Source organism: Prorops nasuta, unplaced genomic scaffold, assembly GCF_024137725.1.
Source record: "Prorops nasuta isolate Cenicafe-Biocafe unplaced genomic scaffold, Cenicafe_Pnas_1.2 PNAS00038, whole genome shotgun sequence".
Lineage (NCBI taxonomy): Eukaryota > Metazoa > Arthropoda > Insecta > Hymenoptera > Bethylidae > Prorops > Prorops nasuta.
The window spans coordinates 360,228-386,092 of NW_027116835.1; the positions used below are offsets into that span (position 1 = coordinate 360,228).

Below are 25,865 nucleotides of genomic sequence, written 5' to 3' on the forward strand. Positions count from 1 at the left end.
GTGTGTTATTGAAAGCTTTTCTTCTCTCTCTCTCTCTCTCCCTCTCCTGAATCGCAATGAAATGTATATACATATATATATATATATATATATACGTAAGCGAAAGACAAAGAGGCGGAGTCGCACGACACAATGTATATGGAATGGGATGGGGCACACAACAGTAGCTCGTAGCGCTTTAATCCTCGTGGACTTTTCTTGCTGCGGCACTTATAGCAGCGTCGAGAAAGATCATCTTCGACGTTGAAGACTCAAGGACGACCGCATGCGCGCGAGTCTCGAGGTCTTCTCGTCGTCCGCGGGAGATCCGCGTCGATGCATCCGCCGTCGCGTCGATTCGTTCGGCTGTTTTCTCTCAGCCGCGGCCGTATCCGTCCGTCCGTTGGTCGAGTTCTCCACCCCCGCCCGCCCGCCACCCATGACACATTCGAGTCTCGATTCTCGATCGAGTCGACTCCGCTCCGATCCGCTCGCGCGTCCATCGCCCCATCGGCCGACTCCATCCATTTTTTTCGCCACTTCGGCCGTGATAATTTTACAAGGTCGAACCGATGCACAGACTCACCGAGGTAGGATAAAAAGAGCCTTCGACTATCGCGTGGCATTGGCCGTGCCGAATCTTCGGATCGTCTTAACCAAGCGACGAAAAATCATTTTCCCCCCGTGTGTGGCAACTATACCTATATCTATACCTGAATTTTCAACAGACCGATCAAAACCTTCGACCGGCTCATGTTTTCGACGAGAACCCTATCTCCTCCGGGAGGTTAATTTCCTTCCAGCAGGAGGTTAAAGATAAGAGTGGAAATGATTACGAGGATGATAGGGGGGGCTACAGGGACGAGGTTATGTTTGACAGAAGTCTCTTCGGCGAATACGGAGAAGATTTCTCGGCGTACGAGGCTTTTCACGACGTGGAAGATGACGGGGAAGAGGAAAAGGAAGCGACGGGATATCTGAGAGACGAGGAGGATTCGTCCGGAAAGCCCTCGGCAGAAAAGATGGTGAAGGGACCGCCGCGAGACGCGGAGTTGGATCACGTGCTCGCCGAGATTCCCGCCGAGGTCCGCATAAACCTGTCATTCCAACCCTCGTTCTACCCGTCGAATTGCTATATACCTCGCGAGTCGCGACCTTCGTAATACTCCGAGACCCACGTCCGAACGAACCTCCGCGTTGCTGCAGCGCTAGCTCTGCAGAAATATCCGTTTCCGCATTGTGTCTTACGGCTGAAAATCCGTGACGCTGCCCCTCTCTCCCTCTTTTAAAAAAAAGAGGCAGGAGAAACTCTAGAGTTTTTATTTAATCGCAAAACGTTTCCCATTCACCCCCAGTCGGATCATCACAATTATTACCTCGAGATACTTGGCTAATTTCGTTAAACTCTGCAATACAGGTATTTTCCGAACGAGACAGGATGATCGGAAATCTGAAGGAGTGTCTGGCCGAGAGTCCGTCGTTGAAAAGAAAGAATAGACTGTTGGAACTTGCGATAGTGAGGTATTTAAGGAAGGTGAGAAAATAACTGCGACCGATTTGCTCGCTACGAGGATTTTCTTAGTGCGGCCGATAGGAGGCTGCACCTGTCGAAGGCAAAGACTTTCCTCGTCGTTGACTGGTTCATATAGAAACAGCGAAAGGCGGTACTGGCAGACACGAGGAAGCCCCCTAAGGACATGGACAAAATTTATAGACGCGCTCTGCTCGCCTACAAGCAACAACTCGACGAGATAATGGCTCGACAGAACCAGCTGATGTCCGAGATACACGATTACGAGAACAGGGTGCAGGCAATGTGCGAGGAGGACAAGCGAAATTTCGACCAGCTCTTGAATCGCGAAAAAAACATCGCATTTGAACTCGTTTATGCCAAAACGGGCAAAAAACTTCCGGACAGGCTTGTTAACGAAATGACGCGACGTCAGGTAAGACCCGAGGACCGTCTGTCTCATCGTTATTTCTCCCGTTGCTCTCGTTAAGCTCTCTCTCTCTCTCTAAAACTACATTCTCCGATCGCCACATTATCCGGGGATGAATATACAGTATATATCGTCACACACACACACACACAGATTTTTCTCCCACCCGACCAGCAGGCCCCCCTAAAGCTCTCGTCCTTCCAGATTGTCCTCTCTTTTCTCGTCTTTTCTTGCCTTTTCTATCAAAGGTATCTCGACGTAATGCTTTGAAGGATATTCGTTTCCATTACCTCGTTCATCAACATCGTTACGAGAAACTTTGCGATCAGCTTGCCTTTGCGGAGGTGCTTGGGAAAGGCATGACTACCATGGATTACAAGGAGCTCCGTACCGCTAATATCGAGCACAGGGATAAACTGGACGATCGAGATCGGGAGCTTGAGAAATTGAGCTCCAAGTGAGTTATGCGCGAGAGTTATTTATTCCCCGGCCAAGACTCTTTAGTTTTTCCTAACATGTCTCCTGCGCAGGATTCAACACTTGTCCAGTCAGCTCTGCCACTTGAAGGAAAAAGAAGTCTGTCTTATCGAGGATACCAAGTCCGAAGAGGAATTATTGAACGAGCGTAAAGAAGAATTTTTGGCCATTCGAGAGGACGTGAATAAAATACGTTTGACCCAGAGGGATATACGATGGGCCTATAACGACAAAAGAGTGGAAGCTGGCTTACTTTTTTACAAGTGAGCAAACTTTTCCTTCACCCGCGCGCTCTGCAGATCTTTCCTCTATATATACACGTATAACATTAACGAGGGGCTTGACTTTCGTAAATGCAGGCCACAATTGTACGACATGGAGATCACCATTAACATTGTCAACGAAACTAAGGAGAACGTCAGCGAGATTCGAGAAGAGATTAGGCTACTCACTGGATACAAAGTCCCAGATAAATCATCGAGGAATGCTGCTTCCCCCACGAGAACGAGCAGTTTATTTTGATTGGCGGAGACGTAAAAAGATCGTGAATGATGAAATGTCACTCTTTCATGGTTCTTCTTGGTCGGTTGCTTCACGACGAAAATTTCGGGTGTGTTGTATGCTTGCGCGGGGGTAAAGGCTGTATTTTCTTCTATCGATATAAACTCCTGCACGAAGACTTACGTGTGTGCGTCGAGTCTGCAGTTTTGCAGGATGGCTTCGTATCGAGAAGAAATTCCCTTGGTAGAAATCTGAAATACGCCTACGTGGCTACGTATGGACTACCGAGGCACTCGAGTTAGTATGTATATACATACTAGCATATACGCGAGCGGCGAGTCCGATAAGTCGTAGTCGTGCCTGCTTATCGTTTTACCTGTGACAGCTTAATATCAAGCAGTAGCGGCACCAACGATATGTTTCGTATAATCCAAGACACGGCTTATGCACCCTACCTGCAATTCTCAACTATCCATCCATTCTCCGCTCGATCGAGTTGAGCATTGAGAGAAAAAAAGAAGCAGAAGGTTCCCTTTCGAATTCCAATTTTTCAACAAGTTACCACGCGTGCGCGTTTACGCTCCTAGTACCATGTCAATCCTATAGGAATAGAAAATTAAGCTAGGATATACCTAGATTCAGCTGAATCGAGGCGATATATCTACAAGACAATCATATTTGGATACGATTGAATTCTCATCAACGGTCATGCAAGCTCGCTTCAATCGAATCCCCAATTTTCTAATTGAGCAAAGGCAAATGACGAATAGGGCGCGTAATCTAGCGTTGGCTTCATTTATTATCCGAGATCTTTGCACTCGTGCGATAATCACGATTTCAATCTGTTACTTCTAGAACCGAGTTAATTCCAAGTACTGAGTTTTTACCGCCTACTGCTGGAGTGTTTCGAGCACCAATCGATACCCCATCGACACACACACAGGCGCGCGCGTATTATTGATAGGCGATTCGTTCGATCGTTGCTCCAATTTTTTTCACTGCCTCTATCTATACAAGCCTGAGAAAGAGTAGAAAGACGAATTAATTACAGATTCGAGGCAAAGGGATAAATTTACATGCAATCTTTACCCATACTTGCACCTTGTGACGTGCGTGATGCTTCTCGATCGTGTTAACTCGATTAATGCATTAGGTCGAATGTGTTCATATGTGAATAGTTCATTTTAAATTTCATCCAGTTAATTAATTTTCTTACGTATATATATCGATCATTTCAAACGTCGAGATGGGGGCAGTTGTGCAATGTAAGGCCAGCCATCTTTGCATATATACTAAAACTGTTTTTCACCGTCGAATACTGCGTATGACCGCGAGTGAGTAGAGTGCATAGCACTGCAGCAAAAAGCAACGCTTCGAACATTCGATTAAAGCCATCCGCAACAATAGTAAAAATGCAAATGCACTAATTATAAGAAATTTCCAGACGGCTGCTCCAGATTCTTATCAAGCACCACTTTTCTCACGATTTCAAGCAGCCTCGTCTTTTGAAATAGCAGTATTATCGCTGACCGAGGTATACCTGGCTTCTCCGGAGCGCTCCCTTGACATCCTGCACTTTCGTTGAGATTTTAGGGCGCGAGCGAGCGAGAGTCCAGATTTCACAAACCCTATTACGTTGCTGCTTCACCTAGAAGAATAGCAATAAATTGTCAAAGCCGACTTCTCTGTACGTGTGTGGGACGCTTTAGTCATTTGTACACCCACAATCTGTCTCGCGTCCAGACGTTTGAAGGAATCTTTTTATTTTACGTCCACGAATGGTAGCAGTCGAGAGATCGCCTCTCCTTCCTTCCTTTCGGAAGAAAGCTTCGATGACAGGCTGAATCCATTAATTCCAACTGTGCGTACAATCGACTTTTGCACACCAAAATTAAATCAAACAATCAATTAAGCTGAGTCATCCCCTGCAGAGTTTTCCTTTTCAAAGGCAGTATACATTTTGCCCGATTTAAAACCTTCCTCATCTCCGACCTGTCGCGTCAAAGATAGAACTTTTCTGCTCCCGAAATTATAAATTCAACTAATCGAATCCGGCTGGTGAGTCGCGACTATTAGAATTTCGCACAGAAATTAATGATAAAGAGCTAATTATATCCTGTGCATCAACGGAATTGTTCTTGAACCTTATTTCTCGTAAACATCTCGTTTCCTAATCTTTGCTATTTCGGTAATTGTATGTATCTTTCAATTCTTTTTTTGTGGTTTATTTTTGTCTATACAGAAGTATAGCCACGCAGGAGTGTACAGTTATTTCCGGGTTTCTTTCATGATTTTCAAAGGCTTGTGTAGCCAAAATCTTTTTATAGGGCGCTTCAATCCGTTTTCGTATAGATAATCTATATAGGAACGATCTTTCAGGGTAGACTACAAATTTCTCTTATCTTTACTTTCAAAAATTCGTTAAGGATAATAGATACTTCAGCGTTCGTGTCGCTACATACCTAAGCACCGAGACAGCTAGTACAGGGGGAGAAGGTATACGGCCGGTCGGAATCGGGAAATTTTGCGGTTCGTGTAGTACACGTTTCTAGTTTCCTACCTTGGTTAGGGATCAAGCTGTTTCCGCTACGGGCCTCCTCTATACCTGCGCTTGTACATACATTGCACGTCTTCTAAGAAGCCTATTCAGCTTTTCCTCGCGCAAAGTCCTCCTTCAATGAAAATCTATACAAGGCTTTCCAAACGGTTTGCTGCAGCTTTTCAGCAAGGGTGTACCATAAAAAAAAAGACTAGCCACTAGCCTGCAGTTTGACCACTATACGCTATAAAATCGCATCTCGCGCGTATGTCCTTCCGCAAGATTATCATTTCCTTTTCTTCGTAACCCAATGCTGCAACCAACAAAATTCGCCCAGTCTTTCCTTCGATACATCCCTCTACTCGATAGATTCGTTGCTCTTTATTATATATATATATATGAATTCACACTATACGTATCTGAGAGAATCGACGACCCAATTAATTAGGGCAATTAAAGAATGACTCGCAGGCAGCTGTTATCAGCCTGAGCGGAATTTCAAATGATCCTTTTGCTCTATTTATCATGCCGCTTGGATCGATATATAATCTCGAAGAGCGCCGCTTCTGCCATTATTATATCATTTTTATTGGTAAATTGCAGTGTGTCGTGTGTTTGTCAGTTGAAAAGCGACGCCGATAATAAATCATGACGCCTTCTCGATCGACATCGTGTAAGTCGAGTGGCTGGTCAAGAAAGAGCCATGCAAAACAGAGGGAAAACCTCGTACAGCGAATTATGCAGATCGGCTCGATTTGCATTTGCTTAGCATACACCCTGTTGCGCACAGGCGGTTTCGCTCTGGACTTTCATCCGTTTACCATAAGAAAAATTTCGTCTCTATCCAATCTCGATGTGGATCCCGCACCGCCACCACATATCACCGTGCGGCGTCACTTTTATGCCGCGCTTCATCCGAACAATCGATCCGTTCGTACCAATCTCACGCCTCTTTACCAGACCCAATCGATGTCCAATGAATTTTTCGTAATAATGCCGATTAGTCGCTCCTTTCCTTTCCTTTTCCCTGATTCCATTTTATCAAATGACAACTGAAACGATTCTCTTCCGTTCATTCCCCGCTCACTGTAAACACGCACACACCGCATCTCTTATTTTACATTTAAAATGAGACACTGCACTACAGAAGCCTTTTCTCTCTCATAGTATATTAATTATTTATTCAATTTAAATATATATATATATATATATATATATATATATATATATAGAATATTTATATGAAGAGTCTCACGATATAGTCTTTCGTCGACAAGTACATGAAAAAAAAAAAAAAATTGTATTATATAAATTAACTGAAGCAGATGGAGGAAAATTAAAAAACCACGCAAAATCGTATAAATATATAATATTGGAGCGTAATCCCTTTGGTCATCGGTCGGTTTAACAACTGTGCACTATAATGATGAAAATTTTGCTTTAAAGCTATAATAATTATATATTGCCTCGAGATTGGGTGGATATCAATTGGGTCTTCACACACGTTCATACAATTTTTACTCTTCACGTTCTTCTATGTATGGATCAATCTTTTACCGCACGTTTTCTACATTTTACTATTCAAAGGAAATCTGTGAAATCTAACTGAATTTTAATATGGTATTCGACGATTTAGAATAATTTTGGAAGACTCTTATTAGCAGGAGCTGCCTGCTAAACCGCATACTGCCCATCCTTGTTAGGCAGATGATCGAATTTTTCAAGTTGACCGGTATAGCGTATAGCAATTACACGAAAGCGGAAACTTTCCGTAAAAGGGAAAACGCACGTTAAAGAATCATGTTGATTCTCAAGGTCGACCAGTATTCTACCGACTTCTGCTGGGAGACTGCATAACGCGTTTCTATTACGCGGTCAATTGCAGCGATTGTTGCGTGTCTTTCGCAATCAGAGCTTGTCCGCAGTCCGGCCTCTCCTCTCCTGATCTGCCGGCACACTCTCTCTTTCTCTCACCACCACCCCCTCTTACCTGATATACCTATACCTAAATACCATTTCTCCCGGCCGATATAGATATCGATTATTATAGGAGCGCTTATCCATTTCCTTCAAAACTGGTTTATCAAATATCGCCTTTCATTCAATCCCTATCAAGACCATTTTTCCATTCTCGCAGCTCCTCTTTTTCCAAATTTTACGTTTCGATTTAATTAAACGATCGATTTTCTTAATCTTGAAACGATACTCGTATGTGATGTAAGATTTTTTCTTGTAATAATATCGATAAAGCCTGATTAAAAAAGAAACGAGTAACGTAACGAGCTTAATTCGAACTAAACTATTACTATATAAAACTACCAGGAAGGAATTTTGCGGCAATATCATAAAATAATAATAATAAAAAAGTAAAAATGTATGGTAGAGGTGCCGAGCAGACATTGATCAAGTTCAACGGACCGGCGATTATCCTCATAAGAACGCCTCTTGTCCTCGGCTCGAGGCTGCTTCCTTGAAAAATGACGCTAGACTCACGAAGAAGGTCGATCGATCTGCCCTTCCTGTACCGAGCCAACGGCAGCTTGCAACGGTTTTCCCCGAGGCTGATTGCGCGCACGAAAATGGCGTAATCATCGTGATTAACGAAGAAATCACGGCATTGTCTCGCGTCTTAAATTGGAACACGTCGACACATTCACATAGATATACATTTACTTGTATATGCATGTCCAACATTTTGACTTTGGATTAACGTTATAGACTCGCTCCTACGTACATATTCTTATAGTATACGTAACTTCTAATGCCCTGCAGCTGTATACGTCCATATATATATATATATACCCATGCACTCTTCATTTACTCGAGAAACAATAGGACCGTGCGCATTTCCGGTTTCACCTACGCGATCCTAACAAACACTTGCCACACTTTTCCATTAAGTTTATTATGATAGGAAACGAGTAATGGGGTAGCGTAGCCCTGCTAAATTTACAAAGCAGGTACATTGAGAAAAATCGACGTAAGGCGTAAATGAAAGTAAATTGCTCGATCGAGATCCTGCAACTTAAACATTATTACTTTGCTTCGTCTTGCTCGAATTCTCGCGTTCTGCAGGTCGAGTCGATCGACAAATGATGGTACTTCCGCTTGTGTATATATATATATATATATATATATATATCGGGATTCGTGGGGCGAACATTGGGGAATGCTTTAATTGTCTCGATAATTGAAGCGACCTCGGGTCAACAGCTTGGACTAGGCGTCCTTGGCCAGAACCGGCAGATGGCCGGCAAGAGGTTTTCTCTCGGTACAGCGGATGCAATGCACACCAATGTAGACTGCATTTGTGCCAGCAGAATCTAACTTACGAGTCAACACATTCTGTTTCTTTCGAGCTGATCGCGAGCAAGGACCGAAGCTGGGATATGCTGCTGGCCGCTTCCACTTAGTTATACACATTCAATGAAAATTAGACCTTTTTTTCAATTATAAAAATCGTAGACATTAATTGATCTTTACTCTATATTCAATGTCAGAATCGTCCCTTCTTCCGAGGATTTCCAAATTAGTATCGGCACACTTTACACCGAAAATTATACTAATGATCAAAATGTTCACATAAAAGATATTTCAAATATGTTATAGTCTTTATTGTCATATTGTTATTATGTGTATTTATTTGCAATACCTGCAACTAACAGAACATGGAATAATAGAATTTTTTTGTTAGCCAAACGATGGAAATTTTTCGTTTGCGTTAATAAATAAAGTAGTAAATGTAATTAAATTTTGCACAATAATGTAAACTATTTTAGTGCCAACCACCTTAATATATCAGAGTTGTAACAAGCAAAAAATAAGATTTAATAGTTTTTACTATGGAAAAATGTCAATCTCATATTTAGCTTATTATTTGCAGTCTGAAAATCTATTTTTAAATAGTTTCTTCAACCTCAAATCATATACCGGCGATCCAATGAAACGTTTTAGTATAGTAATCTTACAGTCACGATTGGAATTTGATACAGAAAAACCAAAAATTTCCTATAAATTCAATACTATACGTATGTACACAGAACAAGTATATTCATAAATAACTGTATTCTAGAATATGAAAATCGGAACACCTACAATAAGGTTGACCATGAATTAATATTTAATGTTCACCCACTTGATAGTTACACACATGGAAGTACACGTATATTTGCTTAAAAATTTTTCTTCGAAACATCTTTCCTTTTAGCATTTTTTGAAGCTAAGAAGAAGACAAATAGCACGCCTTAGAAATTTTAATATTTCAAAAAGTCTCAAACACATTCTACTTACTACTTCCAAACTTTCTGTTTAATCACAAATGTAAATTATTCGTATACTAATTTTGCGAAACATATCTTCTTGATTGACGATATTTAATTCTGTTGAGGAGAAGCATCATCTTTCCATAGTTGTTCTGTACACGAGGAATTTTAAAACCTACGTTTGAAATAGTCAAGAGAACCTCTATATACGATTTATCCGTATATCAAACGCGCTTACATCTCACTTGGCGTCATGCGCTCCAATAATAAAATCAAGTGATGCAGTAATTTCTTTGACCCTTTAAATTCGAAATATACATGCATATATGATTATCTTTGACAATGAGTGTATAGCTTGAGCTAATCGAAGAATACCTATATTGATCGATTGTTGACCAGTGGACAAAAGGATTAGCCTAGTTCACTCAAGCTTTTATGTATAGGACTCGAGAATAGGGTGGCGGGGTGAAGGTGTGATAATTCATAATGTCCCACATCTATCTTCGTTTGGAGGAAGGGGAGGCTTAAATTAGCGTACCTAATATATAGTTATTAGTATCTTCGGACTCGAGAAATCAAAAGTAAAAGTAAGAAAAAAATATGTGCAAGTATGAAAGTAAGATCGAAGGGAGGGAGGGAGGGAGGGAGGGAGGAAGGAAGGAAGGAAGGAAGGAAGGAAGGAAGGAGGAAGAAGAAGAAAGAAAGAAAGAAAGAAAGGTAGGTAGGTAGGTAGGTAGGTAGGTAGTGAGGTAGGTAGGTAGGCAGGCAGGCAGGCAGGCAGGCAGGCAGGCAGCAAGCAAGAGAGGAGGATAATAGACATAGATTATAGCAGTGAAGAGAGCCGTACGCTAGAGAGGAACGGAGAGAAGAACGGGTAGAGAGCGGTCGTTTGCCTTGGATTGGCTTCGAACCGGCGAGCACGATCCCGATTCCGATCCCGGCTGGTTTCCGCCGCGTACATTCCATCTGGTTTGCTCGGCTGACTCCGTAGGGAATCGGTGTTTTCCGCGGTCACTCGGCAAAGCTATACATATACTCTGGCTGGGGCGGGTGGCGGCAGAGCGGGCGGCGGGCGACTCGCTCGATTCTGTCGACTCGACTGTCGAGCGAGGAGAGTCGAGCGAGAGCGAAGCGAGGCGAGGCGAGGCGAGGCGAGGACGGTGAGGACTGAGGAGCGAGGATGAAGAGTCGGCCGGGCCCGGCGGCCGGCGCTCGGTCAAGATCGGCAACAGTCGTGCATCGGCGCCCGCGCTGAGTGCTTCGAGGTTCTCTTCGATTGCCCGTTGCTCTCTTCAAGTTCCATGAAGAATGACGAAAGTATCGCTGCTAGCGCCCTTCTCGTCGCGAAACGCGAAACGAACTGTGTCATTGGCAACATTTCCCAGTGCCCGACCTCTCCTTAAACAGCATCCTTACTGATTGGACGCATCTGTATTGATTCATTTTTAAGAACGCAAGGAAAGCTACGAGCAACGCGCGCTAGTGCATTTACACGTGGTGCTTTCCCCTTCATCAACGATACATAGAAAAGCGTGGCTTCTTTTACCTTTTTCAACTTTTTCTTTTTCTTCTTCGTCTTCATCTTCACCTTCTTCCTCTTCTTCTTCCGCTTCTTCTTTGCCGACGTGACGTGCTGTGTACAGTGTGTGCTGGCTACTCTGTTTTTCGCAAAGTTGACTTGGAATCCAGTTTCTTCGGGCACAAGTGCATTCCAGGAGGGGCGTTCACGGGTTACCAAGGGCTATTTGGTCGTGGTGGATATCGTGCGAGTCGAGTCAAGGGAAAAGGAGCCTGTCGCTAAGACCCAGTCCTACTCTCCCGGTGATTCAACAGGTGGGAGCCTGCGTGCTTACAGGTACTTAGTCTACTCTATCGTGTACGCTTCTTAGTGTCTTCCCGCCCGTATGCAATAGACCAAGCATGAGCCAGCCACCTGGCCTCTGCCTCGCAGGTGCTGCTACGCTCCAAACTTTGCAATCGAAATGAATTCCAGACGGGGTGGCGCGCGCGCGTTTATTTAGATTATAACCCGTCCGTGTGTACTCGGCCGCGGTGACTCAGTCTTTTCCTCGGACTGCTTCTACGCTGTACCGAGAGAAAGGTAGTATTTCTCCCAACAAAATGCTTCATTTGGATGCTTTGTTTGAACAAATCCATTGATATCATTCTTTGAAAGAAATTCAGTATTTCTTTTCTTTTAATAGATGAATATTATAATTGCTGAGAACAATTATTTCAATTGGAACAACATAATATAATGCTTCGTCGAGTTGAATTTAATAATCTGAAACACTAGCAGAGCAAATGTGGCGGTAATTTCAATCGGGGGAAAAATAAAGTAGGTACTATTAAAAAAGAATTTAAAAAGCTAAGCCTGCACGTTACTTTAATTTCATAACCTGATCGAAGCGTGTGTCATCATTGTACCAAGTTTTTCGAGTCATGAAACTGTCGATTTGGTGAGATAGACAAATATCATTACACGAGATGCAGAACTGCAGAACACCAAGTACATTTATTGTGAGAGGAGAATTCACTTGAGAAATCTCCAGAAGAAATACATGTATTCTTACAGACATTTTTGGTACTCAGTTTTCAGAGGGTAGTGCGTGTGTGTTAATAAACACCTATACTATTCATCACTTTATCCTTCCTCCGTATTACATTATACAAATATGTAGGCATATATCGACCAGTCTATTCTTCTTATGCGTAAAAATCATCACGAGTTACATACATGTGCATAACGTACACGGTAAAGCTTCATTCACTGCCGATTACTTTGTAAGAGTTGAAAATAAACTGGCGACCTAACAGCGCTTGAATTATAGTATATATTATTTCACGATTTTGTATACATCGTTTCGTGGATTCATACGTATATAGTAATTTAAGAATATGTACAGCAAATCAGAGACCGCATGTGTCACTGTTGTGTCAACGTAGAGATACGTGTCTGTCAATTATTATATAAATAATTACCGATGAGAAATGTGCGGCGATCTCGCGTCCACCTTCTTTACGTATATAAATATATATATATATGTGTGTGTGCACCTGCTCGTCATGCTTACACATTTTGTTGCGATGATCAGTTAGAATTTTATTCAAATGTATTCTTATGCTATATATTTCCTGGATCATGTAGTGGGAATTTAGTGGTATATTGAATTAATATTTGTCACTCAACTATATTTAAATATGATGGAAACAGTAGAAGCAGTATCAGACAGAAAATGAAAAATCGTTCGATTGAAATAAATATTGAGTTATTATAATGAATGAAATTTGATGAAATGGATGAAAATTGATATAGGAATAAAATATTTGTTATTGAAATTGTATGAGTTATTTATTAAATCCAAGTTGACATTGAATCTCTGCAGCATTAAGTAAAGATTTATCCGAGTGAAAGGAATCTTTTGTCAGTGCGGCACAGTTATAATTTTCCAAGGATCACATGGCTGTAGGAGAGAATCGACGCTGAAATGGCCGAAAGGCGATGATCGACGAGTTTAAATGGCTCGTTGCGTTATGCTTGGAAAGCGCTGCAATGGTAGAAATAAAGTCGGTGCTGGGGATGGGGAAAAGCGTGTGTCCCGCGTTATAGACGGTTGATTAGCGTCTCGTTTTTGTCGGTCTGCTGCATGGGAGATGGAGAGTCTGTCGAAGCTCGAACCGGATGATAAAAGGTTTGGCGATGCTCCGCGGCAGGCAAGAGCGCCCTGCACTCTCGACGTAACGGGCTCACCACCGCGGTGATGGTGGTCGGCTTGTACAATCTTTCCGCGAGAAAGAAGCGGCTCCATGAATTTTAACGAGTCGTTCTTCTTTCGCGCGAGCAACTTTCAGATAACGATCCTTACCGGATTTGCGGCGCGCGCGTTCTCGCGATTCAAAAGCACCCATGCAGCAGCAGAGAGTACATACACCGATACACGTACATACATACCATATACAACATGGCGCCGCGCGGGAGCTTCGGGATCGAGAGTGGCGGAGGTGAAGGGGGAGGAGGAGGATCGTGTATATACGCGATGCGTTGCTTAGTTCATCCGTTTCTACAGCCTGTGGCCTGTGTGCGACTCTACACGATTGTACGTACCCTCTTTGCCATTAAAACGTGCATCAAACAATTCTCTCAAGGAATTTTTCTCACGCGTATCCCACCGATGCGATTTTCCGGCTCACCCATTGTCTCGGAGCTCCTTCTGGTTACTTTCTTTTAAAAAATTGCCACTTGATTCTCCCCGGTCTATCATGAGGAGGATCGAACGAAAGGTGGGCACTGTTGCACACTTACCTCGACTAGGGCTCCATACACCCTCCATCAAGAGTGGTGCTGGGGGAGACTCGCCGCGCCGTGCCGCGTCCACAGGATTTAGCCTCGTTTAGGCTCATCGCTCTCGAATCGGTCATTCACTTATTTCGCCACGCGATACCAACGCTTTTCAAGCAAAGTATTCACGATTGCATGCTCCCCTACAGCCTACTTGCTCCGCTTTCCTCCTCCCGCTTCTCTCGCGACCTTGACACTTGTCGATGCGCCATCTCCCGCCTTGACCTTTCCACTGACGCGCGCGCTACGCCGAGCGAACTTTTTAACCAAGAATGTCGTGTCGAAATATCTCAACGTCCAAGGACGCAGCTCAGGTATATATACATAAATATATTTCCGAACGTAAGTTTTCACGGGGAGAATTAACGAAAAGATGAGCAAAATCTTTCGTCCAAAGGTACGAGTTGTCAAGCACTCGGTATTTTCTTCGCGTTCTCCATCAGTTTCTTTTCTCTTTTTTTTTTTCAATCGTGGAATAATTGAATAATTCTATAAATGAGATCCGCGTATATTAGAAGGGATGATGGGGGATAAAAAGCTCCGATGAGTATAGGATAGACATGAGGTATAAATAATGCATCGCGGGCGAGCGAGCGAGCGCGCGCGCTGTCCAAATGAAATGCATATAAGAGAGCGATTGCTTGAAAATTTGTTTTTAATTCAGGAGCTTTGCGCGACCTTGAGAGAGAGAGAGAGAGAGGGGGGGGGGTAAAAAGGGAGTATAGATTGTCATAGCAGGTAGGAGCGAGCCGGCAATCCCCAACAGAACGAACAAGTACTCGAGACGACAAAAGTTGACTTTGCCGGTTCTCGTCTTGTTCGGGGCATCCGTGTATGCAATCGAAGGTCTCTCTCCTCATGAATGAATCATGACTACCTTTAAGAAGCAAGAATTCTGCCATACGCGGAGCTTCGCGTGGCTACAGGTAGCTGCGGCTACACTTGTTAATTATGGACGGACAGACGCCCATAGTACATACCGAGGATTTTCAAAGGTATAACGCTTATTAAAATACCATCGACCAAACGCATCGATCGACGCGATCCCACTATAAGCATGGATCGTGAGTATCGTGACCCTGCGCCAAAAGGGGGAAAGGGGGGGGGGGGGTTTGTCACTGGCCTAGCTCACTCGCTGCGAGAAAGGAAACGTTATGAGTAGTATATGCATTCATGTACATGTCGAGAGAGAGAGAGAGAGAGAGACTCTCTTGGACTATCTCGACTAGGAGCAACACAGGAACCACTTGAAATATCCTTTTGACCGACGATGAAAGGGCCCCGATTATTGGGTCCACGCCCGAAGCGCGCTGACAGCCGGTTATTGAATTATGCGCTTGATACCTCATTCTAGTGATTTACGTCGATCGATCTGGGTTACGGTATTATAAATTATACAGCGCAATGCAATCCGCTTTTCGACATCTCTGCATTGGAGACCTTGCGCGTAGACCAATTCTATTTATTCGCCAATCGAGCAGCTACATTCTTATCAGACGCAACAATAACCACCAGCAAACCACCGCAAGAACAACAGCAACAACAAGAACACGAGGCGTAGAAAGTGATAATGCCTCCTTTTTACACGCCTGTAACGAGCAGTCATAAATTTCGAAAGTGTTGCGTCTTAGCGGCGCACATATACATTATAAGCATCCCACTACTAATGATCCAACAAAGCGTCGAGTTTGAATTACACGGAGCGTTATGAGAGATCGCGTACGCATTTATCATTCAGTTCTATCTTCGAAATAGACGTTTAATGATGACTCGGGACGCAACCCGGCCAGGGATTACGTATTGCAACATTTAATACTCTCTTTGTTTTCAGCTACTGACTCGCTGCTCCGCTTGTGAAAATATTTTCATTCGGATTAAGGCGTACCGCCGCTTGACCAGCGAGAGCCAAAGGATCCATAAAAATATCACAGTTCGCTGCGCTCTCTTCTCACCCTAAACTCATCCCAACGAAGCATTCGAATAATAGATATGCATGATGATGGAAATATTATTTTCTCTTCCAATCCTTTCGCTTCGTTTCCCCATGGCTCGCCGCGCGCGCGCTTGCACTACGGGAAATTCTCTAATTATATTTTCATAATCGTCATGATTGATGTGAATATACCTCTTTGACAATCTGGATTTATCGAGCATTAAAATTTTCCGCGTTATGTACCGCTTTTTACGACTCTTGTAATTCACGAATTTCAGCCGCATACTTATAACGTATTACGAGCCACGCCGTTCGTAAATTGTATTTTAGCAATAAAATCATCTATCAGGAGCTCGCTTGATATTTTTCACGCGTGCGCGCGCGCGCGCAATATAACGTCGAGTTGTCGTGCAAAAAGTGCAAAGTCAATAAAATAAATCTGCTGGCGGTGGATATTCAGCGGAGCTAATGTGTATTATATATCCTTAAATGCGAGAGCAATAGGCGAATATAACATGATCTTTCGAGACACCCTGCCTGCACTGCATGGGTGTATACGCCTCTAGGTAATAGGTCCGTAAGGTGAGATACTGTTTACCATGTGCGGCTAGGGAAAGAGCACGAATTCCTTGCAGACGTCTCTTCCTCTCACGATATATATATATATATATATATATAAGTACGTAGCCGTACGTCCTCTTGCTCTGCCGTTTACCATGTGGCAGATGTAGGCTTCTGGCTCTTCTAACTGCACCACTCCTTAGCTTCTCCTCGTCGATTACCCCGCGCTCGAGCTCGAGGATTCAGTCCGTCCGTCCAACGTACATATACGTATATATATATATATATATATATATATATATATATATACCTATACTCCTGTAGAGCAACTCGTTCCAGTTGAAACGCGCAGGCTCCCTCCTTTCCAGGTCACTCATGCAAAATAATTCTCTTCTCTCGTACGTATATATATGCATGTATATACCAAACGCCACTTTCCACCTCTTCCCTACTCCTTCATTCTTCTATATACATATATGTACACTCTGCGCGAGCACCTTCGCTCTTTGTCTCAACGACCCTTTTCCCTCTACTACATTAATTAGGCAAAGATGTAGAAACGTCTCCTCCTCTTCCAATTTCTTGAACATAATATACGCATCTAATGTTAGATAAAGTTCTATGCGTGCCAAATTTTATCTTTACATATACATCGTTCATGTTACAATTAGTATTATTCGTCTGTTTAGCACGTGGAATAATAGTAAATTTTACACGTACGAGTTTTATGATAAGATAATTGTATGTATATAAGTTTCTGACGAAGGACTAGGGTGAAGACATATATATGTATCGAAGTAGTGACAAAATGGAGTATCGAATCCATGCAAGCAAAAGCGTTAATTTCAACGATTCTATATAGTATATATCAGGTTTTCATGGGGATTTCGATGGATCGCGAACGACCACCTGCGCGCAACGAGCAGCAAGCAGCAGCGTTCAACACTTTGGACTGCCTTAAACGGCCGGATATGTGTCGAGCAAAAGTGCTTCGCAACCGGATGTCCTTCGCGACCCATTGAGCGCGGGAGAGAAGAGCTGTTGGGGAGCAAGGATGAGCGAGGGAAGGGAACGACGAAGCGGCACGGCTGTTGTGAAAGAAAGAAGGAAGGGGGAGGAGGGTATATAAAGAAGGAACGTCGGCTCTAGCCCATTTGGCATTAATATTCCCGTTGCCATGCAGCCAATAGCCATTGAAATTGCGACTTTTCAGAGCGGCTATAATCGACGACCGCCTCCGTCGTAATCTTCGCCGTGCGGTGATCGAAGCAAGGATGCATGGAATGGAGGGAGATCGAGAGGAAAAAACATATTGGGATATGCTGCCGGTGGCGATGTCAGAGGTGCCCGTGTAATGTGTGGGGGCCAGTTATACCGCATGACAACGGGCCAAAAGTGGTGAGAGGAAGGTGGAAAAGCGAACGCGAGCTAGTATAAAGCACTCGAGTTATTTGCTCTGTATATATAGGCTCCAACCTCGCGAGAAATCGAGAAAAGTAGACGCGTGTAACATATACTGCACACGTATATGGTTCAAATAACAGCGGAGCTAGCAGGCCAAATAATAAAGGTCGGAAACGCGCGTTATTAGTGCAGGATCCATGCTACAGTTGCGCATGCTATTTAACGCTTTGCTCCAGAGCTATTATTCTTTGAGGCCGAGACGATTGATTCTTGGACGATTCCGCGAGCATTCGCTTCACTATCGACCCCTTCTTTCCACCTCGGTCCCCGTCTCCCCCCGCGTTTCTTTCATTTCTTACACGGCCTCTGCACGGTTCGCAACAGCTCGTCCTCACTCCCCGTCGGAGAGCCATGCAGTCACGGAATAGTTGTTCTCGGCGTGCCGACCGATCGATACCGATTGCTCCGGATAAATCGTTCTCTGCTGCTACGACGTGTGATACACGTTGATTTACTTGGTTACTCACCGTACACTACCGTACGTTCCATTGCTCTCTCGCCTCGTCTCTTTCTTACCTTCCCTCTTTTCCACTCCTTAACGAGCCTTATCATATTCTTTGCTCCTACATAGTATAGCTTTTCCAACCACCATGCATCATCGAGAACTCTCTTCGACGTTCGATCCAATATGATATCCTACTTACCTATGGTATATACCATTACCAAACATTTTGCTTCCTACAATTTTATCTTCTTTTTTATCCAAAGCTTCGCGTCAGGAAATTATTTTCCTTCTTCTTTGCAGCATTGCTACTGTGCATGGTAATTGGAATATTTTCACTTTTTTTTTTTATTCCAAGTGAAAGGAAATGATCAATTAATAGGGACGATATCTAAAATATAGCTGGAAATTTGGCAAGAGGTTTATAAGTCTGTATAGTTGAATTTGGATATCGCAACAATAATTCAGTTTCGTCCGAAAGGCGCTAGTTTTTGAATATGACAAATTGAAAAAGCTTTCAGCCAGTATATACAAATAGCAAAAGGAAAGCGATAATACTTGAAACATGTTCATTCGATTTGGAGCAGTCACGAGTTATAGGCCCAAGTAATTTCAATGAAAGTTTTCCTCTGTTTTCCCCAATAGCACAAATATCCCCATGACATGTTTAGAAAGCTCCAGAAGCATGTATATATATCGACAGTTCAGGACACGTACCGAGGAGAATGTCACCTGAACGCCGTTTACTATCGTGGGGGTTGCTTTATTGCAAAGCTGCAGTATAGAGATAGCTCGATCCAATAATCTTGGCTTACACACATCTGTAAGGACAATAAGTCAATCTTTCTGAATGATGACGACGAGGTACGTGAATATCGCTCTCTCGATGATTTCCCATATTAGAATCGTTTTCAACCAATTCTTTGGTAATTGTGGAAGAAAGAAAGGGGTGCAAATTGAAATTCTTGCACAAGTGCCTGGAGAGTTTTCCACGCACGAATGGGTCGCTAATTCATGTTTGATTCTCCGCACCATTGATGCAAAGCATTGTATAAGTAGGTATTATAATAAGAGATAGAGAAAAGGCGAGGAACGTACGCGTATGTATATATAATACGGTTCACCAACACGTTTGGCATTTGATTCGGTGATCGGCTAGTATGTCACTCGCGCAAGGCTCGACCTCTTGGATCAAGAACTTTATAATGCATCGATAATAGATAATGCTGGACGTAAACGGGGCTGGTGAATATTTACATGAGGCCTTTGCTAGAGCCGTAGGTCCAGGGAGGGAGGGAGGGAGAGAGAGAGAGAGAGAGAGAGAGAGAGAGCTCGCTTTTCTTGTTTCCTCCCCTTCTATAAGCAGTATAAAGGTAGCTATCATTTATTTCAGCGATTTAACGCTCCTTCCTTCATTTATATCTATCGCGCGCACCACCGCGGCGCACGTTTATACGTTTAGCGATAAATTTTATTACAGAAACGAGACTAGTCCATATATTTTGTCACGTTAATTCAGCATTTTCTCCAGTTTGGAATCTCGGCCAACTCGTGCTACAGTGCGATGCGACCCTCGCGCGGTGTTATATAGGAAACGCGATGAGCTATATTATTCTCAGCGAATGTCAATGACACACGTGGCCGGCGCATTGGAGCGGTTGCACGGAGACACGCGGTAGGTACATAAGCTCATTGCTCGCTCGTCTAACCGTGAATGATCGTGGGATATTAACGATACGTGCGCGACCAGCTTTTCACGTGCGGAATTCCTTGATTGCTACACTGCAGTATTTTATAAAGGACATAAAAATTGACACGCATGACTTTCGAAGAGTTTGCTCGCTGCAGTAATGATTAGATCATTCTCGGCAATCTCCACATCGATTCAACTTTTTCCACTATAATTTTGATTTTCTATTGTCATTGATTTTTATCTTTAAACGAATAACGATTATTACCTATGTACATATATATATACGCGCGAATAGCGACCAACGAGAATTCTCCTCTAGCTTAATTTACATAGAAGCAGGTACGATGAGATAGCAGATTAAGATATCGGCCGGATTGTGCTGGCCAACTGACTCGCACGACGATATTTAACAACAATTCCCAATTCATCCTTTCCGCGGCGTAATTTTTAATTAGTCGTGGCTGTAGCAATAACGCCGCGGGCAAAGGGACCCGTAGATTTTGATCGATGGAGAGAACGAGAGCTGAAGAGAAGTTTAGCAATCAAGATTTTCAAATCAGACAACTTTTATTATATTCTCGGTGAGATCAAGAATGTCAGTAGAATTTCATAGGGAACTTTTGCATATAGAATTGGGGCGATATATTAGGCACAGCGACGTTATCGGGTCGAGGTGCGTAGCGCGCTCTCCGCTGCTTGCTACGTATTTAAAATCGTTTACATGCATGTGCACCAATACAAGCGACTCTCCCTATCTCCGCATTTGGCAGCACTATCTGGCGTATGTCGCGCTCGAGTACACTCGCTCGGCGTCACCGCAGAAAATCGGAGAGTATCGCCTCGCGAGATCGTGAAAAATGCCCAAAGTCCTTGGCTCGAATAAGAGACCGCCGATTTGCAGGTTATACAGAATCCTGGTCTCTACCGTTTTTGTTAGTAATGAGCCAATTAAAGCCACGCTACTGCCACGTTAAATTACAAACGCGCTTAATACGCGCCTTACATTTACCAGCACCAGCAGCAGCTACCTATAAGCCGGAAAATATTTTCATTAGTGCTCTCTCTCTCTCTCTCTCTGTACCTCCACTCTATACATTATATATATATGTATATACTCACTCCTTTTTTATAGTATTCTCTTAAGAATTTTCATGCAACTTTCAATGTGAGCTGGTACGCTTTAATTAAATCTACATTGCACGAAATTTCCTCTCGACCGTCACTGCTCAGTTGAATTAACCTGCAGAAAGAGAGAGAAAGAACTAGATTGATACGTGTCCCGATAGATTTTACTACCTAAATTTATCTCTTATCAGAATTTATCGCTCATTGGAATTGTAGCAAATTTGTATATTTCCTATCAGTTATTGACTCGTGCGAAAGTACATTCTATGACGCGATATCTTTGACCAACGCATACCAGCTATACACTCTATTGAAAAAATTTCATCCAACGTAATTTTGTTCGTATTTATATATATATATATATATATATATATATATATATTTATCCCAGTAGTTAGCTCCTTATATTAACTATCAGATAAAGCGCCTAATAATAAAGCTAAGAAATATTTTCATCGAAGAGCAAAATGCTGCATATTGATTATCTTACATCGTATCGCGGTAAAGGCCATTTTAACATATATCAATTCGTATTAATTAAATTAGCCGTGTCGTTTTTTCCTCGGTTCGTCAGTTATTGTTGATTGCGCAACGCTCACGGCAAACAGAAGAATCGTGTGTGGAGATAACGGTACACCGCGCACGATGATAATATAATGGAGGAGCAGTATATTCGCGATACACGTACGTATACATTTCTGCAGTAGTCACGTTATTCCAACTGCAAACCTTCCAATTCTTCGCGATTCGACCTTCTCCCTCGCTCTCCTTCCCCCCTTTTCACTACTTTATACACGCGAGACCAACTAATCCAGTGCTAATTAGCTTATGCCTATTCGCGCCATACCTAATAAGGCATGCTTGATTGGAACATTTCTTTGTTAATTCCAATCCTACAATGAAGACATCTAACTCTTTCTTCCATTGTCCTCGCATTTACCTGTACACTAAACAATAGATTACATCAGTTATCACGTGCCAATGTTAATAAGGAATAAAGTCTCAGTCTCTTTGAACGAGCTTGAAGAAATAATTAAGCAAGAGAGTACGGTAGCTTCAAATGCAAATACACTCGTAATATTCACGAGTACACCGCAAGGCTGCCATGAGGAAAAAGTACAATGGTAAAGTTTTAAATAGACAGAGACAAATTTTAAGTCGTATCTATACATAATATATATATATATATATTATCCAGCGTTCATTCAGGCTCTTATTTTCTCTTCAGGTTCAACCATCTTTCGACATTTGACGCATTGCTTTACACACTTACTGTATCTATATATATATATATATATATATACACGAGTATGTACTGCTATAAGTCGTAAGTGATCGCCGATTCACGTACAACCGCTATATATACGGCAGTTCCGATACTCTCAACGAGTATAATTCTACCACTATTACTCTACTTACATAGTAATTACCACTAGTATTTATATCTATCTATATATATATATACACATAAGACTATAGAGGGAGGATGCGCTCGAGCATGGTACATACGTGATTTTATGATTCAACGTTGCGTTGGTCATATAGCCCCTAAAGAATAACAGTGAATCGAGTACTTTGCTCGCATTGATTCATCGACCGATTTCTGCCGCAAGCTAACGTGTTATTGCCGAGCAGTATTGCTAAACCATTTAATCGTTTCCGATACAATAAATCGCTCGATAAACGAATTTCAAAGATACAGTATGTATATGGTATGTATATTATAGTATTATAAAAAAAATTGATTTTTTCCGAAACTATACTTATTAGATTCCACGTGAGATAGAGGGAGCTATTGTTTCTTATGATTTGTACTTGGGGAAACAATCGCACGCGCGATATAAGATAAGGAAAAAGTAGCCATAATATGTTATAATATATATATATATATATATATACGTGTGTATTATTGTATGTAAGGGAGCAGATTGTAGAATGGTCTGAATAAATGGTGGACGCGATTCAAGGACGAAACCTTTGCATCTTTATTATTCTGGGCACGGCCTCTACGTTTGACAAGAAAATTTGAAATTGCTTGATGAGGAGCGAACCGAATGGTCCGAATCGAAACTTGTTCCCTTCGTCCTAAGTCAATAAGGGGTCGTGAGAGCGAGTATCTGTACACGAAAACGTATACTATCTGTGTAGCGAGCGAGGCACTGGCGCACACATATACAGGCGCACTGCCTGGAGACCAGTCCCAACCCTATAGTCATAACTGGAAGTATTTCTCTCATGAACACACGTTTCGTCACTCGTTCTCTTTGGACGACGCACGGGCCCTCGAGGGTCCCCATCACATTTAGAAAGGTTTTCTTCATTAGTATGTCAATGCAACGAAATCCAATGCAAATAAAAGCAAACGACGGCTGATTTTCACTGGCTCTCAGTGTGTGCCTGAGTGAGCAGTTGTAAAATAGCCGAGGATTTAATGTGTTTGGTAACGCGAACCTCCCATGCTCACGCTATATAAGCTCTCTGCAAACCCTCGAACAATAAAATAGTTCAATTTACCGTGCCTGACGCTGCGCGCGGTTCACTTGCATTATTTACGTGGCAGTTTAACTCATTCGTGAAACATTTAACCTGACATTCAAGAATCTGTCGTAAGAGACTATTGGATTTTGCGCAATTTCTTCCAAGGCATGCATCGAGAAAGTTCGATCAATTGCTTTGTCCATGGATGGCCCATCTACCATATTCGACTCTCTAAAAATTCTCCTGCCATTCGATCATCTCACGTAGGTCTAATTATCGAAAACTGATGCTCCTCATTATACCTTAAATTTTCAATCTCGTTATGCTCTATAACCATTTTAAGCTGTTCATCTTTGACTGCTAATCGTACGTATATATATATATATATATATCGGAGAACACTTAAATTTTTCTAACCGCCGCCCGAATACTTCCGTCTTTTCCGGTTCTCACCGTGAAACTGTCACTTAATTTACTCCGCATCATACTTCCGCCCTCCCTTCCACGTCTTGTTTATTTACTATCCCACTTTACATTACTAACTCCGATTTGTTTACATCTCGTTGAACCTAACGCTCACTCGTTCTTCTCAACATATTACTGCTATCTCCACCATAGCCCAACTACCCCCCACTATATTCCCCCAACCAATCACTTCTCAACCTATCATCTCCGACATATATATATATAGATATAAATGTAAAACTTGTGTGCGCTTTTAACGAAGATAAGTGTCGTATTTTTTGTTTGTTTTTTTTTTGATTGGGAAATCATTGTGAAATGATACATAGACATATATGGCGAGAAGGGAATTATAACGATATACGTATTAAAAATTCACGGTAATCATACTGAAAACATTGATTGGCTACATGTGAAAAATCGTGCGACGACTAAATATATGTACAGGTATTCAGCTGCGTGAATAGAATTTAAAATATCTTTCAAAATTGTCGAAGGATACGAGAGGCCAGATTTTCACTGATGCAGTCGCCCGGTAGTGCCCAAATGAGACCGCAGGTCCGGCAATAAAATCCGAGACTGTACTCAATCTTGCTGTGTCAGAAAGAGTGTATAACGGATTCATGAAAAGGAAACATCAGAAGCACTTATCGAAAGTTACGAGTTATAGGTGGGTCAAAGGAGCACATTGCACACACATGGTGCTACTAAATTTCAATATTGAAATTTAACGTAAATCGGCTTAAATCTGTTTTCTACATAAAACTTATATGTATAAAGAGATTAAAGCCGAGGATAAGTTGTATAGCAGAGCAGGGGAGACGGTCATCGGGCTTTCTTCGGCATGCTTAATTATTGGTAATTTTTCAGCTCGACGAAATTCTGTTGATTTTAAAATGTATTTTTAGTCAGATTAACGTTAAGCATGATATTCGCTATTAATATTTTGTGCGTGAGTAGCCGTTGCAACTCATGCGTCTCTAATTGAGATTTACCGCATGACGCACGAGAATATCGAAATTGTAAAGGAGCAGGAGGAGAGCATAGTATGCGGCGGCGCGTCAGGCAGCGGACCAGCAGCAGCAGCAGCAGCAGCAAAAAACAAACGTTACGAACAAGAGAGTGTTGGAGCGTGAGGTAAACAGGAGTTTAATGTGTCATAGCGGAGGTTCATAGGCAGCCGTGCGCCGTCCGTACGCGTAGTCCCTATACGTATGTATAGAGCGAGACATGCACTCGCGGATTGCAGCGAGAGGGAAAATAGCGGCGTCGTGTGTCGCGCGCTTTAGCGCTGCAACGAACATTTAGCAGTGTCACACGTACGCGCGCGCGCGCGCGCGCGCACGCTGTCTTTAACTGTATAGACGTTATCGAGCAGGCTGCGCTGCTGCCTATGTTCGCCGCATGGCACTTATTGCGTAACTTTCTCCGTGCACGCGCGCGCGCACACTCGGCGACTCACCCCTCGTCCTCGCGTGGTCCTCGTTGAAATGTCCTCGCGCTTGCATGGGTACGCGCGCACCAACTTGTTGCTCATTGGCCAGATCGGAATTGACATTTGGAATGGCAGGCTCGATCAGCGGATCGATACGCGGTTTATTTGTGAGCCCACGCGCTTGATAAAATGCCTGGGGTGCGGAGGAGGAGGAGGAGGAGGAGGAGGAGAAAGA

The 25,865-nt window shown here is 42.8% G+C and overlaps 2 protein-coding genes across 3 annotated transcripts in view; both read left to right on the forward strand.

Moving 5' to 3' along the window:
• Positions 1 to 551: 551 nt before the first annotated feature.
• LOC136783833 (cilia- and flagella-associated protein 184-like) lies at positions 552 to 2,918 on the forward strand. The gene is made up of 7 exons (XM_066744135.1): positions 552 to 569; positions 708 to 1,064; positions 1,397 to 1,513; positions 1,629 to 1,925; positions 2,168 to 2,376; positions 2,450 to 2,659; positions 2,756 to 2,918. The coding sequence occupies exons 1-7, from the start codon at positions 552 to 554 to the stop codon at positions 2,916 to 2,918; spliced, it is 1,371 nt and encodes a 456-aa protein (XP_066600232.1).
• An 8,335-nt stretch (positions 2,919 to 11,253) lies between these two features.
• The window catches only part of Shrm (Shroom), a 169,410-nt gene continuing 154,798 nt past the window's right edge, over positions 11,254 to 25,865 (forward strand). The window contains exon 1 of one of the 2 annotated variants that reach the window (XM_066744240.1): positions 11,254 to 11,553. The gene's annotated coding sequence lies outside the window, so the exon portion shown is untranslated. The remainder of the gene's footprint in view (positions 11,554 to 25,865) is intronic. The other variant, XM_066744239.1, reaches the window with a different exon arrangement.